The sequence below is a fragment of the Pipra filicauda genome, unplaced genomic scaffold (assembly GCF_003945595.2).
Source record: "Pipra filicauda isolate LSUMZ 115617 unplaced genomic scaffold, ASM394559v2 scaffold48_size3843733_pilon, whole genome shotgun sequence".
NCBI lineage: Eukaryota > Metazoa > Chordata > Aves > Passeriformes > Pipridae > Pipra > Pipra filicauda.
In genome coordinates this window covers 2823896-2841563 of record NW_024104631.1, presented here as the reverse complement: position 1 = coordinate 2841563, position 17668 = coordinate 2823896, and the positions used below count along the sequence as shown (strand labels likewise).

The 17668-nt window shown below is 37.5% G+C and overlaps 1 protein-coding gene across 4 annotated transcripts in view; it reads right to left on the bottom strand.

Moving 5' to 3' along the window:
* CDYL (chromodomain Y like) overlaps positions 1-17668 on the bottom strand; it is a 106165-nt gene that overhangs the window by 50786 nt on the left and 37711 nt on the right. For 3 of the 4 annotated variants that reach the window (XM_039386557.1, XM_027734053.2, XM_039386558.1), the window contains exon 2: positions 7331-7997. The exons of the other annotated variant lie outside the window; for it this stretch is intronic. In XM_039386557.1, coding sequence (XP_039242491.1) covers positions 7331-7997 — 667 coding nt within the window. The remainder of the gene's footprint in view (positions 1-7330; positions 7998-17668) is intronic. 4 annotated transcript variants of the gene reach the window in all.

The following is a 17668-nucleotide window of genomic DNA, read 5'->3' as shown; positions in this document are numbered from 1 at the left end:
AAGGTTGCAAAATTAAGAGTTACTAGAGTACAATCAATTTTTTGATAATTTGTGGCCTAATGCATTTTAGTGTGTGTTCTTAAGTGAGTTTATAATATAAACAGATAATTTAGATGTTTAAACAGCAGATAATTTAGATATTTTTTATTTGGAAAAATGCATACAGTATTACAAACATATGGCTTCTGTATTTATTTTCTTTTAAATAACAGTGCTTTGTTGTATTATTATTAATAACTAAAGCAGCAGTTTTGGATCATGATTATGCCACTTTGAGTACTGAAATTTCTCCAGCTGGGTAGGGAGTATAGTTATTCCAGGGCAATATAGGATCCGGTTATTGCATTAGTCATCATTATATTAAAAAAAAAAAAAAAAAAAAAAAAAAGATATTTTTGCAAACACCTCTAACATGCAAAGCTGTATCCAGCTGTTATTCCAGCAGCTAGTCTTAAAAAAATTGTTTTTTGAATCTTAGTTTTGCATGTCCCTCAATCTAACAACTTTCTTTCTTTCACAAGCATTGATGTAAACAAACTATTTCAGGTTTTTTTCTTAATTGTATGATACTTTAATCCCCTTGTAACTCTCCATATGAGGATGTTTTGTTGACTTTATTTTAGGCAGATAATGTGATCTAGGCAAATCTTCCACAAACTGTATTATGGTCATTTTAGTCCATTTTTTAAATAGATTTTTGTATCAAACTATTAAGATTAATCTTCTTTTCAAGAGAACACAGATTCATAATGGCAACTGCCTTAGCAAACATGCATTCCATCCACTTCACAGCCTTAGCAGAGATGGGAGATGAAACTTTTTCAAAAACTGAAGCAGCAAGAGAAAAAAAAGTTGCTGGTTCCTCTGCCAGGCACTCCAAAAGGCACTGCATGAGTATTTCTGATTGCGCTTTACATTTCTGCTGTATTATCAAAAGCTGCTCTGAACTTCTAGAATTTTGACAACGTTGGATGGAAAAAAAAAGTATCTACCTCAACATTTTTGTTCTATCATTCAGTCTGATCTTCAACACATTTTCTCTGTGTAGACGTATGCAAAGTAGGTTGAAAGTGAGCCCTGTAAACAGAGCCTTTGCTTCATTGTGCTTCATCTTTCCTAAGTTTTGACACAGCAGGTGTGACAAACCTGTCCTCAGAATTTACTTTTGTCCCATGTTGGCACATGTGCCGTAGGAGAACATGATGGCTGATCATTAGTGAGCCCATTTGAGCAGTCAATCATGAGAGATTTAGACTCCAGACCCTCAGTCTGTGTAAACTGGTGTAATGTCAGAAGAACTGCACAGCTACGAGCTTTATGTTTACCCGTGAGCCTGCAGGTGTAATACAAATTCCAGCGAAAATAAGAGGAGTTTTTCTATCAACTTAGGTTGAGGTTTTTTATGTCCAAACTGAGAATTTATTGAGAAGTCTCTTATCCTTTTTAAAAAAAATATGTTTAATCCAGAGTTTCCTGTAAAGGTTTTTCAGGGACAGAATAAAAATGAGGAAAAAGTATGTGTCTGTCTCCCTCCCCAGGGACACATCCTGTCCCTCACTGTCACTTCCAGAAGGCTGATAAAAATAAGCCTGCCCTTAAAGGAGCAGTTGGTTAGGCCACATCTCTTTCTCTCTGTAAATATATATATATATATATATATATACACACACACACAGACACATATATCCCATACCTGGAATTGGGGAAGGGAGGAAAAGGAATGGGACCACTCTTTTTCAAAGTAACTACATTTTACACTAGCTTAGCTGTATCAAAAGCCTACCCCAATGTAACATCCGACTGAGGCATCTCTGTTCTGAGTAGTGAAGGACAGCAGAAGGCAGAAAAAGAAAGAAAACAGTCAGTTATGCCTTATGTTCTCAGAAAACTAAAGCAAACCCTGCACTTAGATCCTTATTATTATGATAATCCGTTGACATAAACCAATATGGTCCTGAAGATGAGAGATTTTCACAGTAAGTTCTCAATCCTGGAACTCCATGTAAAGTAACAATAACGTGTACTATAAACTGCACAAGCAGTTGGGCAGAGGGGAGACAGAAACCAGAACAGTATGGGATAACAGATCAGTTTTCCACGACATAGACCATCCAGTCTACCACACAGACCATCCAGTCTACCACACTTCTTAACACTTTTGCATTTATACTAAGCCAGAAAATACAGATAAAAAAGAAATTCCAAACAACTCAGAATATTATTTTAGTTTAAAGAATCTGAAGAACTTGAAAATGACACAGAAGCAAATTTGATGTTAGGTTAAAATGTTGCAACACAGTGCGAATAAGGGACATAATAATGGGAATTAAGAAATAAGACCAAAATGAAATTTCTGGAGAAAAAACAAGCCAAAGGTACCTTTAAGGTTGATGTAATGAAAACTGCTTTACTCTTTACTCTTAGTGATTTGCTAAATGCATACACAACTGAAGATACAAAATTTCACATTGCTGCATTTGACAAAGAAGTTTAACCAGTAATTTCAGAAATTAAGAGGGCTTTGCAAAGGACTTTAACCCACTTCATAGGCTTTTGTTTGCTCTAATAAAATACTTGGTTGCTTTCCAGATCACTCAGCAGAGATAAAGCCACCATCCAAGTGCAACGTACAAACACACTGAAAAAGGAAGTTCTTTTATTTTGAATCACATTTGACTGCATAACCAAAAAAATCCCAAAAAGCCAACAAACAAAATGAGGGCTCAAAACTGCTTCTGTCCTTCCAGGATGTGAAAAAGAAATCCAAAAAAACTGTAACACATCATCCCACCTTTCCTTTAATTGTACTGTCCACTCTAATTCAAACAGCAATGAACTGTAACTCTCCATTCTGCTTTCTGAGAGGATTACATGCATGGCTTGTGATCCACCTGGACAAATATGTGGTTCACACCCAACACACCTTTGTCAACTGCTGTGCTCTTCCCATGGGACTCTTGAGGGTGGTCCATTACACTGGTGACAGTGGACTGCTCCTCATGTAAAGTCCAACACCCAGGCACATACAGGGAGAGGGGGAAAAAAAGTAACTGGGAGATTCTGGGAGATTTTGGGAGGGAACTGTGTGAGCTCCCCTCACCCTAAGGAACAGGGAGGGACAGAACTCCTTTCAGCTTGGCTTGGTATCTTATTGAGAATGTACGTTTCCACCCAGTTCCAGTTGCCTCCATAATCCCTTCTACACTTGATTCCTGCTGAGCCTAAAGCTATCAAACACTTAACAAAATAGACGCTGTTTTCCTTTGGTGTTTGAGTGGATTTTTGGTTTTCCAAGTCTATGTTTTTTAATCCCATAAATTGCTTTGGGGAAAGGAGAGAACAGGTAACAAAGAGAATTTTAAGTTCAGTCTTTTTTTTTTTTTTTAAATGTCTGGCTTTTCTCTTGGTGACAAAACCACTGGTTTGAGATAAAAATAGCACCAGTATCCAAGTGAAAAATCAGCAGACACCCTTGTTCCTTGTAGAGTGATACATCACAAGCATCTTTGGATTGTCAGTCTGCTGCTCCTGCAAATTATTCATCTAGACTAATGCGTGCAAGGAGGGAGATGCTCTAATGCCACCATGAACACTGGTAGTGCTTGTCTGTCTAACAAGTGATGTAATTCACTGCATTTCTCGTATTTCTTCTCTTCCCATATGTAAGAACCAGCCTGCCTTATTCTAATTATAACAACATATGCAGCTAGATGTGCTTTTCTTCCTCATTTTATACTTCGAGCTTTGCATGCCTTTCTGCCCAAAATCTCCCTTCTTGTGGCATTTATTCTGAATTGCATCCACATGTTGGACATAGCTACCTGAATAAAAACTGCAGCAACTATAGGGTTAACCAGAAAAAATCCCAAACAAACAACTAGAATTTGCCAAGCAATGGTATTCACCTGGTTTATGGTCCTTCCTAAAACAGAACTTCCCTGGATATTATGAGTGTACTATGCCTAAAACATTTTCAATAAGATTTCAAAGCTACTTTTTAATGCCATTTTAATGAAGGAAGCTTTCAAAAACTTTAAAGGTATCAAAACCTATTGTTAGACGTGAGGCCGCTTTTTGTCTTGCCTAGTTTTGAGTAATATGCATTGACTGTATGTGCCACTAAAAACTTTTCCACAACATTTCAGTTCTTTGATGGTGTTTTTCTGTTTCATTCATCTAAATTCAGGATTGCTTTCATCAGCTTTTAGTAACAGCTGATGATCACCACTTTTATTATAATTTAAACTTAAAAACCCGGAAAAAGCAAGGCTGGGGAAAACAAACAAAGAACAGAGTAAACAATGAAGAGTTTCACCATCCTGAGCTAGGACTCAAAAATCAACAGAAGTCACACAACTCAAAAACAGACATAGCAATAATCTCAAAATTAGGAACACTGTTTTCATATTAAAATTTTAAATTATTTTTCCAATATTACTTCAAAAAATCTAAATCTATTTCAATTTAAAAAGTTAACTAAAGCTTTTTGAAGTGTAATATGTATTTTTCTAGAATCTTTCAAAATTATGCTTTACAATGAGTAATTTCTGTTTTGATGAACTTGGTTTACCAACAAAAATATCTTGATAAAAAATCCCTAAACCACCTCAAGCAAAAAGTTATTTCTCAAAATATGCCTTTGTCTTCCTGACAGCATCCTCCAAGTGGTAGTAGGAACTCTTAAAATTAACAGAAGGTGTATGCGGAGGAGGTGGGAAGTTTGGAAAGAGTGCTTCAAATGCCAGATCTATCATCCGTATTATTAATATGTCAGATCTGGTGCATATGAAGATGCGTTTCTGTGCAATGAATACCTCTCATGATGTATGAATCCTGAGGTGGTGCTGAAAATGTGATGAGGTGTCCATTTAAGAAAGAAGGAATGTCCTGAGTAAGGAGCAAAACAGGATCCTGAACTGCAACAGCCCCATGCAGGGGAGGGAAGCATCTATTTACTACCTTTTTAATGAATAACAGTGTGAAGCTAAAAACAAAAACACCAAGGAGAAGAGCACATCTTTAATGAAGAGACAGGCAATGTGTCAGCTCAAGAAGCTTCAAGGCTAGGTGAGCTCTAGGAGACAGGGCTATTTCTCTTGGCTTCTCCCTAAATAAAGGTCCACTCAGGTCATGCATAACATCTGAGTTGAAGCCTGGGCTTCCACGAGGAAGATATCTGTCAAAGAAATTCTGAAAAGCTAGGAAGAGAGAGATGTCAGAAAAAAATGGAAATTATTTTTCTTTTGCAACTTTGCCTCCAAGTTTTATCATCACAGAAATAATGCATGATTTGCATACTAAGCCCAGAAGTGTTGCAGGTGAGCACAACAAAGCCCTAATAATGCTATTTAGCATCCATTTCCCAGCAGACTGCACAGCTCAGCTTGGGGATGGGTAGTGATGTATCAGGACAGAGAAGGAAAGCCTCAGTTAATGTACTGTTATGTCTCCAGCAGCAGACAGCAGGTGGAACATATTGTGTATGTTCCATCCAGCACGTATTGTGACTATCTCCTTGGCTCTCCTTTTTTTGATCTAGACCTTAAGATCTCATGAACACGTACGTGTGAGAAAAATCTCATATTGCCATCATCCCTAGAGTCAGTCGATAGCTTTCATTGTTAGTTGTCCAGGCAAATGCCTAAGAAGAGTTGAAGGAAGTGGTGGCAGTTGAAGAAATTTTAACACCTCAGTGAAACAGATAAATGCATCTCAGCTAATATCTTCTGTGTCACTACCACTCCTGTGCAGGTTTTTCCACTTCCACTTGATGCCATGTAGCTGGGCCTTCACCATACCACTAATACCAGAATGAAAGGTTGGAATGATTTCATCTGATCTACCTAAGAAGGTCCTTCATGTCCCCGTTTTTTTTCCTGGATGCCCCAAGGCAAAAAACCAGCATGCTGATGGCAGCACTTATCAATCATTACATTAGAAACACCACCATACTCCAAAATGCACATTAATTGTCACAAAAACGCACTCCTCTACCTCACCTACACAGAGAATTACATTCTGGCATCTCTTGCATCTTCCCTTCCAGCTTTGTTTACATCCTCTGAGATTTATATTCCTTCTTTAGCCCATGCAAAGCAAGAGATATTCCTGGCATCTGTGTGTCCATTACCATGGTTACCTAGTTCATCTGCAGCAAAATGGGTTGGTCCATGACCTGACACCGCAGCTCCAGATACTTCTCCCTTGTCCACCGCTTTCCAACCTTTCCTGCTCCAGCTACTTTTTCAAAATATTTCAATGCAAACAACAGTGGGGTACCAATACAAACACTCCCAAAGTCTTCAGCACATTTTTCTCCCTATATAGTGTATCTAAGTGTTTTTTGGCAGGCCCAGTCCTTGAAAAATTTCAGGCAATTTTTCCAGCAAGCTGTCATCAATAGCATACTTGCAGATCTTACCCACTGCATTTTATTTGAGGATGCAGTATTTACTTGCAAATTTCGACTTGAAAATTTAGCCTTAAAAGCATGCTTACAAGAACACTTGTGACTACACAACTACCTGGGTCTGTCAGGGAAGAACAAAGGTTTGGGGCGTAAGAATGAGGAACATGTTCTAAACAAGGGTCTCAGCTGGATGGGGAAATGAACAGCTTCCTCCCAGAAAAGCAGTTTGGATTTCTTTGGTATCACAAATTTTACAGCACAAAGTGAATTAATTGTCATCTACTAAGATATTAGCAAGCCAGGCATCACTCCTAAATAAGCGCCCAATATCAAATGAGGTATAAACAACAAAATATTGATAAAATATAATGAAGACAGATGTCAAACCAGGCAGGAGGCATATGTATCTCCACAACTGGCTCAAATGTTCACCGAAACAAAGCTTATCAGCTGGTTTTTTTTAAGCAACATCATTCTCACAGGTTTTTTTCCAGGTAATATTAATAGCAAAATAGATATGTAAACTGCTATGAAAAATTCCTGCTCACACCATTCATCTGTTCCCATAATTAAAGTTTCTAATATTCATACCAAATTTGACCTACTTAAATAAACTTAAAGCAATGATGTAATCTCTGGAAATGGTACACTAAATAGGTGTACCACACAACGTCAAGGCAAACACAGATGTATCTTATGGTGATTCTGAAAACACAAATACCAATGAATCTCTGTGAGGAAACCAAAAGCTGGCAAAATTCGAAATGGCTTTGTAGTCATATAGCTATGTAAAATAAAGTTGTGAAGTTCTCCAGACTTAACATGGCTGAAATAGAGTGGGTAATTTGTTCGCATCTCAGCAGCAAAAAAACCCCAGTCAAATGACAAACCAACACAAAACCGACCAACTCACACACCTACCTTTTCCATTTATTGTTAATGCTGATGCAATTGTGGCTGTTACTGGCACTGGTAATTGTGGCACTAATGGATGTATCCTTGGTCGGCTCCCCATTCTAGCACGCTCTGCACCAGGTCCTAATAAAGCTCCCACCGGTTTTTCTGCTGCTACTTCTGGTGCTACAGAGTCGTCTTGATCCTGCTCTATATGGTCCATTTTATCCGGGCTTTCATTCTGGAAGCCATCAACTGTTGTCCGACTCTTAATTGGACTTTTGGGCACTAGGATTTTAATACCTGATTTTGCAAGGTCCATATTTTTCCGTCCAGAAAGGGATGGTGAATTGTTTTTCCGGAACTTCTGTGCAGCAGAAAAAAGTTGATTATTTTTTGATTCATGTTCTTTACTCATAACTAAAGATTTAGAAGATGTCTTTGAAAAAGAACTATTGGTAGATCTAGAAATTTGTTTTCGGGCATTATTTGGAGAGGTCCTGTTTGTCCTGGTTAATGTGCTTTCTTTCTGCTTTTCATTGTGGCGTCTGTTAAATTCATGTATATATTCCTCACAATTAACAAGGTGCTGTTCTGGCTCCCAAGTATCATCGTCACTGTCGTATCCTTTCCATCGCACCAAATACTCTGGTTTTCCCTTCTTGTTTTTCCTCTTGTCAACAATTCTCTCTACCTGTTAAAAAGGAAAATTAAACATAAGACATGGACAGACATACAACTCAAGGGAGCAACTTGCATGCAAATAATTTTTTAAGTGTAGACAGATTTTAAAATATTCTTGTAGCTCTATAGCTTACAGTCTTTCACTGCTGACTGGACACTCCTCTCTTTAAGCTTCAGATTGTTACTTTCATCTCAAAAACATGTTCTAGAATACCAAAATTGTTCTTCACTAAGTATTTTGCATGCACAAGAATCTGAATATGACATATTAAAACTGACAATCGGCACTGGCCCCAGTGAAGCTCTTGAACCAACTTCAATGGGGATAGGATTTCCCTCTCTGAATACAGAGGTCATGTTTAAATACGCTGTATAAATACAGTGTGTTTACCCTACAAAACTTATCAATTTGATATTGTTTGAATAATTTGCTTGCCTAGCATAAGGCATATGTGAGAATCTCTTACTTACAGTGAGCTATCCTTTAGCTACCAGGGACAACATAGAACAGCTCAGGAATTGGGGCAAGAAGATTTTTTTTTTAGAGGCTTTTTGTGAGAACAGAGAACATTTTGGCCAGAGTTTTTGATACACATACTTGAACAAATTACCATGCCTCACTTATCTGCAAATAGAGATGATATTTATGTCACAAGTATTAAGTATGCACATGCTACAACTGCATGTGGGACCCACAGGCTGGAGGAATTCAGGCACTGGGGTAAAGCAGACAGGGCAGACAGCAGCAGCTGCAAGGACAGAGGCTCATGCCTCGGACCAAAACTCATGCCAATCACGCTAATCCTCCAGAAAGGAAATTCTTTTATCAAAAAAGAGAGATAAACGCAAGGCTAGTCTCTAGGATTTCTCCTTTTTATTTCCTTTTTCCTACCCAGGCTGATTCTTCTGGTAAATCCTCCATCCCACTTCATTTCAGTTATGGGACCAATACAGCTTTCTTACCCATCTCTCTCTTCTTTTTGGTATTAAAAACGAAGGAAAAAAAGCAGGCAGAATTTGAGACTATCACTTATTAATTTAATTCCCAGCCCTTCCCGAACAAAGACGATGCACAGAAGCCAAGATTACCCGTACCTAGAAGAAGCTCTGAAGAAACAGTAACATTTACTGTAGTGGCATTAATGAAATGGAATGTCTACAGAACAGTTTAGAAGGATGGAAGGAAAATACAACTATGTGTGGTGCACATATAAATGGTATGTGATTCATTACCAAGTCACATCACTGCTGACAACAGATTCTCTTAAGAGTGCACCTCAATTGGCATGTGGCATGCTATCATAATGTACTCCCTGGTTTTCAACAGTGAGGTTAAATGACTACTATTATTATAATCTCATCAGCAATATAGGGACATACCCAACAACTGCATGTGACCACCTGCAGGTGTTCTACTATGCTGTCCCGTCAATAGAATGTTGCACAGCTCTGTTTGCAGAGGTCTTAAAAAACTCAACCAAATCAACAACACGCAAATAAAAATCAAACACAAACTAGCTCTACCTTAGCCTTGTTTATGACCTGAAGAGTTGAATACATTTTATAGAGAGAAATGCAATATAAATTGTCCAAAGTTTATTTAAAATCTTAAAATACCTTAAAACTATTTTTATTGTAGTTCTTTAACTTTTTAGTAAAGTTACTGCACTTAAAAAAATATGCATCTAGAAAAAGGAAACTTGTTTTTTCCATTAACTACTTCAGAACATCTTAGAAGAAAACACAACTCCAAATAAGAAAGACACCGTAGAGAAATATGCCTTCAAAATTTTTTTAGTGGAGATTGAGTAAAAAGACCTTCAAGTACTAAGCCAGAAATGTTAAATTAAAAACTAAAACCAAACTCATGAATCAAACTTCATATCTTGTCAAAAAAGCAGTTACTGCTATAGTCTTGCTTATCCTCTCTGCCTCTCTCAACCTTCTAAAATAGATTTTAAAAACACAATTCTCAGAGAAAGATCTCTACTACTAGCAAGGTAATTTTATTTTCTAACAGGAAATCTTTGTAACAAACAGCATCAATTACTGGGCACAAAGTTCTGCTACAGTCTTTCAATAGTGAAAGGCCACCCATTAAGGGCATGCCCTTTTCAAGCAGGAAGCCATCCCTCTCGCCCAAAAAACCAGACACCTTGCCGAGATAACAGATGAACTCTAGAACAGGAGATGCAAAAATCCATTCTTAACCTGATGATTTATGGAGCAAACAGAAATGCATAAAGAAAACCGTTATATTTAGCTGTATTGTCCAAGCCTGCAACAAAACCTATTTTGTCATTGCTCTTCTTGATTAAAAGATTTTTTCCTAACCCTTTATTTCTTCTTGAATACATTTTTTATTTTATTTATAACACAAAAATTATAGCAATTAATCTGTGATATGCAATTTATCATGCAGCTTCAGAGCTTTACTGAGGGACTCTTTTTGGATTGCTTTGGTTTGATTAGTCTGACTCCCCTAGAAGGACTTGAAAAACTGCTCAGGAATATTCTGCCTCAATACTTTTGCTGATGATAACAGTGTTTCTCATCCAGATTTGGGAGCAGAAAACTGGAATGCTTACAAAATACACACAGAGCTTGAGTACAGAACAAGAATAGGAATATCCATCCTGAACTAGTGGCTTATTGAAACTGTTTCATGCTAAAAACAAAGACTACAAACTTGTGCTTCTCTTCTACTGAAAAAGAAAGCTTGTCCAAGTCATCCATTTCTCCTTTGCTTTACAGTGGTGATTTCACATGAAATACAACGCAAGACACCTCGAAGTCTGATGTTAGAAGATACCAATGATTTACACCCAAATATTAAAATGAAAAAAGAGATTGTAACTGGGTGGGTAAAAACATCTACATTCCTACTTCCTGACACATCAGTCATGGTGTGGTTTGATGATATGGCTACCCTGTTGGAACAGCTAGGCAGCATCCACACAGGCAGTATTGTTTCTCCCCGTTATTGCTGCCCTGGAGCTGAGCTTATCTTAAGCCAAGTTAGTTCAGAGAGTTAGAACCTGGCAGAGTGTCCCTAACCAGCGGGAGAAGAGCAAGACCACATCCTTTGCCATAATCACACCAGAAATGCTGGCAACAACTGGTGACAACTACCATTTCTACAGTATTCTATGCCTTCCGCCATGGGGCAATATTTATTTTTAGTAATTAAAAGGTTCTGTACTGCAGGATTTGCCATCCATTGTTAGTTTTCAAGTGTTGTAGAAGAATCAAAACAAAATGGAAAATTATATAAAAAAAGAAAATATAAAACAGGTGTGAGGGAAAGTTATCAGGCAAACTATCTGGGTGGCAAAAAAAGTAACATTTCCCAGTTTATTTTAGCATACTAAGTTGTTACTTTCCCCACCTGGGCGATACTGATCAATGACGCTCAAAAACTCAGCCAGCAGAAAAACTGACAGAAAAACAATGAGCTGCTCAGAAGTACAATCCAACAAGGGTGAAAGGCACAAATTATAATCCCACACACCACAACTGCAGCTGAGATGGTAAATTTCGCTTCCTTCCATGAATGTGGTGAAATTCGTTTGTGCTTGCTTTCTCTCCCCGAGGATTTTAATAGCTTTTATTAGCAAAATATACTGCATTTACACTACAAAAAACCCCCAAACAAACAGACAAGAACAAGATAAGCTTGCAGGTTAAACTGCTGTCTGACTACAGCTGCACCAGGTGGAAATGTCAACACTGCAACTCCTCCTCCCTGTCCTGTGCTCAGAGACAACAGCTCCTCCCCATCTGTCACAGCACAACTTCTGTAATTATTCCCTAATGTAGTTCTGTCAAAGTGACCTGGTTTACATATTAAGAATACCTGAGCTAATGTAGGCATCCTGAAATAACTGGTTTGGAGAGCAGCTGCTTTTGCGGTATGTTCTGACACATCTAAGAGGACTGCACCTTTCAGCAGAGGACAACAAACACCTATGTGCTGGACAGGTCCAGTAACCTCTTTGTCAGAAAAAGGACACCCATCCTTAATGCCTGATGAAAGATCTTTAGTTCAGGTCAATAAAAGTAAGCAAGAAATTCAAAAGAACATTCTCAATTCAAAGCATTACAATTTGGGCACATTTGTAAACTCTCTGTGTAATGCTCTCTGTGTTTGTGTGTGTATATACATAAGTATGTTATATATATAAAAAGATCATGCTTTAATTTAACAAAACATTTAAAGAGATTAAACTAAAGGTACAGCTGTGGGGAGCAACAAAAACCAGAATGAGCAAAATAAACATACTTGGGTATGTAAATATTCAATGAGCACTGCCTTGTTTATAATAAATCCTTTTTGCATTCCCATTATGTTCCTTTCTGTCCTCACATTCATGTCAGGCTAAATTAATTTAAAGTTATTAGAATACAATCTATTTGACTTTATCTGTTGTCTGTAAACTATAGAAGGCCTTGTTCTGTTAGCTGAACGTTATGTTTACACTAGCGTTTTGGTTCAGAGCAAAAGTGCAATTTAGAAGCAAATCCTTTTCTCCTCTGCACTATTCTGCTCACTGTGCAATGGTTTCACAGACCAGTTTCGGTATCTATGATGTGGATTCTTTATGGAGAAATATAAACTGGAAGTGGAAATGTACGAGTGTAATGGTGTTATCTGTCATGCTTCAACCCCTAAGGGGACACACAGATCCAAGCAAATAACAGCTCTGAACAGTTTCAACACACATAGTAGCATGGATATTTGATCCTGAGAGGCTCCACTAAATCTAGTCCAAAATAAAAGTGCTGCACAGCAGAATATGTAGAGGTGAGGGTCACAGCACCAACTGCTTCACTCTACTGATTTTCTCCACTTGAGCCAAATTACTGCTGTAGTCATTCCCCCAGTTAGAGACAGAAGCTAGAATGCATGCAAGCCTTATGTTACACACATGTATGTTCTACAAGTGAACAATCATCCTTGCTTAAATTGGAAACTCTTCCGCATACAAATGGGACCTAAATGATCATCCATAAGCAATCAGCAATGTTTATGAGTGATTACATCTTCTATTTATTAAAATCTTGAAGAAGTCAATGATAAGCAGTATTCTAATACTTCTTATTGTGAAGAAGTCAATGATAAGCAGTATTCTAATACTTCTTACTGTAAATAAAATAAATGCATTTTACATTAAAAAAGAAACTCATATATAGCAGCATACAACATAAAAACCATTAAGTACTAAGCTTTTCTTAAAGGAGAAAGTAGTTTTGGGAAGACAGTTATTCAAAAACACATGTGATGAGGATATCAAAATACACTTGAAGGTCTGTAAAATGTGCACTAAAATCTTCAATGTACATATTTTATTAGAAAATACATAATTTCCAGCAGTATGACTTAAGGCCAGGTCAGAGTACTTCTCACTGCAGTTAGTACCAGCAGGTAAATTTTAAAAACAGCTTAGCACATATATTTAGAATATCAAAATCATAGTATTGTATAGTTTTAGTTCAAATGGAATCACTAAAAAATTACATTAGGATATCATGTAAATCCAAGAGTTCATCTTCACTGCAGTTCCATGTTGCTCCATTCAGGCTAGCCTGGGAGTGAACATGTAAGCCTCCCACCACATGCTCCTGGAGCTGACTGATTTGATTAGCAGAACAGACTGATTGGATTAACAGTCGATGAATTGTTGTAAACTGAGCTGCTGCATCCTTATGGCATGACTGACCAGAGTGTCTGTACAGTACAGGACTCTCTGGCCATCATGATGGCTGTATTATATATACATTGTTCTGGAAGCCAGAGCTGTACAAAATAAATGGGGATCAGATGTGGACAGATTATTGCCTTTCTGTCAAATTAGCTACAGCAGATGATACAGCTTTGTGTTAGTTTCGTGTCAGCTCTGGGATGAGGGATGATACCTGATCCGGCCCAAAGCCTGCCAATACAAAGTTCACCCACTCGACTGTTTTCAGGCAGTCGGGACCAGCAGGATGAGCTCATACAGGATCATTGCTTCACAACCCACAGCCACTCCCAACCTCCTTTTGAGGAAGCAGTGTGTGCAGTGAGGTTGGAACACATTCATGTCTATGAGCAGGAGTCCCATAAAGGGCTAATAATACACTTCCTGTAGTCCTTCATGCTAGCCGTGCAATAAAGAGAACTCCATACCTCAACCCCCCTTTCAAAACTTAAATAGCTATGCTAAAACAAATACTAAGATTTTTCTTTTTCACAAGCTCTATTTCAGTCAAAGACTATCCATTCTTTTAGGATTCCTGGACACAAGTCATGCAAGAGCTAACTTTGTGGCTATCCACAACATTCAATTAATATATTGCCCTGCAGGTCATAATTCACTTTTTAATTTACCCTCTGCATAAATTTCTAATCAAGTTGCCTATAAAATCACAATCGTCTCAGTCAAGCTCATTATTTATTATCAGCTTTAAGATTTACACCCTTCCATGGTCTAAACAAAGACAATACACAAAATAATTTAATTACTGCATTCTCATCAATGCCAGTGATTCCAGAGAATCACAGCTATGGTGCATGCCATGCCTGGCTGCACAGCCAGCTCCTGAAAAGGCACTTCAGAAAGTTTTATACCTTGTATCTACATTAAAAAAACAGTATCACTGTATGTGCAACTCATTTATGATCTATTAAAAGATACAGATCACAATCAGAAAAAAAAAATCATTGTAAGAAGCCTTCTCCATAGAGGACATTAGGGAAATGAGTGTGGAGGGAGGACCTGTGACACAGTCACTTTGCTTTAGAGAATTAACTCCCTAGGCAAACAGTTTGCCTGAGATTTTACTTTCTCACAAGTCACCACTGATGACTGATGCTAAAATGTCAGCATCACAGATCTTTCCAGATACAATTTATACAGAAATAATTACAACAGTTGCAAAGTTACAACCTGCTGCAGAATTTATCAACTGCTTTACCCTAATTATAGTTATGTAACTATTGCAAGAATGGTTAGAAAATCCTACTCTCTCTCATCAACTCTCATCACTGTTCACAACAGCTCTAACCTTTTATCTACCATAAGGTAAGACAGACATACATTTTCTATTTTGCACAAAAGCAGAATGAAAGTACATGCAAACCTGCTAATACGTGTACAAATACAATATAAACAAACACCTGCAACAATGTATTCTTACCAAACATGCACTGGTTTTCTCCTTTTGAAATAAGAACAAGTAGAATCAAATAGGCTTATCACCTTAAATGGAAATGGCCCTGATCAGAAGAAACTATTAAAACCCACTAGCATTGGATTTAGGATACGCATTTTTGGCAGTCAAAGCTATTATGTTAGTATTACTGTGTTATTAAGTTTTTAAAAATTTTCTCATTACCAGTTACTACAAGATTTCAGCATCATCCACTATAGAATGCCAAAGGAAATTGTTCCCATCTTCAATTCATTTGTAAAAGTTATATCTCAGGAAAAAAAATCCTCAATATTTTTTTCTCAGCGGTAAATATTTTGTCTGCACTTGCCAAATTCTGTTGCTTGTATCTCTCCACTGCAGTCATGAAAAGTGAAGGTCCCAAGCTTGGTGCTATCAACACTTTGCCAAAGAAGAAATATAGAAAAGCAAAATGCTTATTTATTATTGGCAACTCTGGCAACATGAAAGGAAAAACTCTCACCCAAAGATGACCGTATTTTGGGCATGATAATTTGGGAAAATGTAGCAATTGTCTAAAGCTGCCTCACAACAAGAAGCTGTTAAGAGCTTCAATAGCTTGACAACTATTTACTTATAGGATAAGGCCAACAGAAACATTGTCACTTTATCCTTCAGGTAGATTAATACAGAGTAGCAGATGAAGAATTTGTCAATATTAAGCATCAAGACTATAGACTTTCTTTCAAAGCAGGAGAAACTGGACCTTCAGTACAGCTCAAGAACAAAGACTCTATAAAGACAAGTGACCGATAAAGATTCAAAATATTTTATCTAAAAAGAATATCTTAAGGACAGAGTAGGTCACAACAAAACTGCAGTTGAAATGTTAAAGAACGCTTTGTCACAGCTAAGCAAACTTCAGAAACAGGAACTGTAACAAGAAAGAGGAGTATAAAAATCACAAGACAGTCGCAGAGTGAACTTGGTATGCTGTAGTCAATTTATCAAATTTCATTTAATTCTACAATAAAACTTTCATCTACCAACACCAAACAAGGTTTTTCAGCAGCCCACTGCTTGCAGAAGCAACAGTGACAGGTCTGCTACTGTAGATCACCTGACCAAACCTCAGTAAGAAGGGACACAGAGCTCAGCTGCTTAGAAGCTTACTCAGTAGCAGTCTCTTCTTCCTTTTTTCTTCTAGGGGTCCTGGGATTCTAGTTCTAAATACAGTAGTGACAGCTTTCTCTGGAATCACTGCATCTGGGAAGGCACAATATGCACTTATGGCCTCCTACCTGGCTCCTCTCACCCTTCCACTGAAAGTTTATTTCAGTAAGAAATTAAGCTTCTGGATATAAGACCAGGACTACATTTTTGTTTTCAAATAGAAACACACTAAACAATTCCACATGGTTAAGAGCAACACCATTTGCTGGCTCCTTCTGTATTCCTTACCTCAATTCCAACATGTCCTAGAAGAATGTGCTGTATGAGCACAGGTCCCTGGTTGCTCTGCCTTTAATACAACTTCTCTCAATACTTGATCTAACCCCAGCTAGAAAAGCTGGTGATGTGGAATTTCCCCCTAATTAATCAACCTCAATGCTTGCACAGCTGCCTCTTAGTTCTGACATCCTGTTTCTTTATCGGATTTATTAGTAGACAAACTATTTTTCCAGATGGAAAAAGGTATTTTTCTGTTTTGGGTCTCAAGCGCCTCCATCTCCCCATCTTTTAGTCTGAACCTAAACTCGTTTCCTATTTAATACCACTGCAGCTTCCATGACTCCACTCTGCCATTTTCTTGGGAGATGTGGGATTGCTGGTAACTCTGCTTGTCAAAGATTCTTCCAACTACCAAGGTTTTAAAGATTATTTCTAAAACCAGGGAAGTTCTACAATGTTCATCCAGTGTGTACCTTCCTAACAAAATAAAAAAAGACTCAGAGTACATACAAATAAGTTCATGATCTTTGCACTTAATAGCTTTTTACCAGGCCTGCACATTGCACATGACTAGGACAAGTTTTGCAATACGGTATGTGTTCAAATTACTTTCTTATTTCACTAATATTTGTAACTTTAAGGAGTTCCTAAGCTTCATCCTCCAAACATGTAAATCAGAAATAAAACTAACCTACATTGTATTGCTGGTTTTAACATACATATACCTCTGTTTGTGTAATTTGCATGAAAACATATTCCCAATAATTACAATTTTCCTGAAATGCATCTAATGCTTTAGGCATGATACATACATTTCAACATCAAGTCACTAATTACCCAATTGATATTGAGTCACTAATTACTCATTGATATTAAAAGTCCTGAATCAAAGGGACTGATGACTAAGACTGTTTTTTATTGTCTTTTGAAAATATGCATTGTCTTAAGCTCCATTTACTTACTGATCCTATCCAATGTTGGTTTATATGTGCATACTAAAAGTAACGGACACTAGGTATTAATCTGATTACCTTGATGTTGGTTGATAAAACATGTTGTCCCATTTCAAAATCCTTC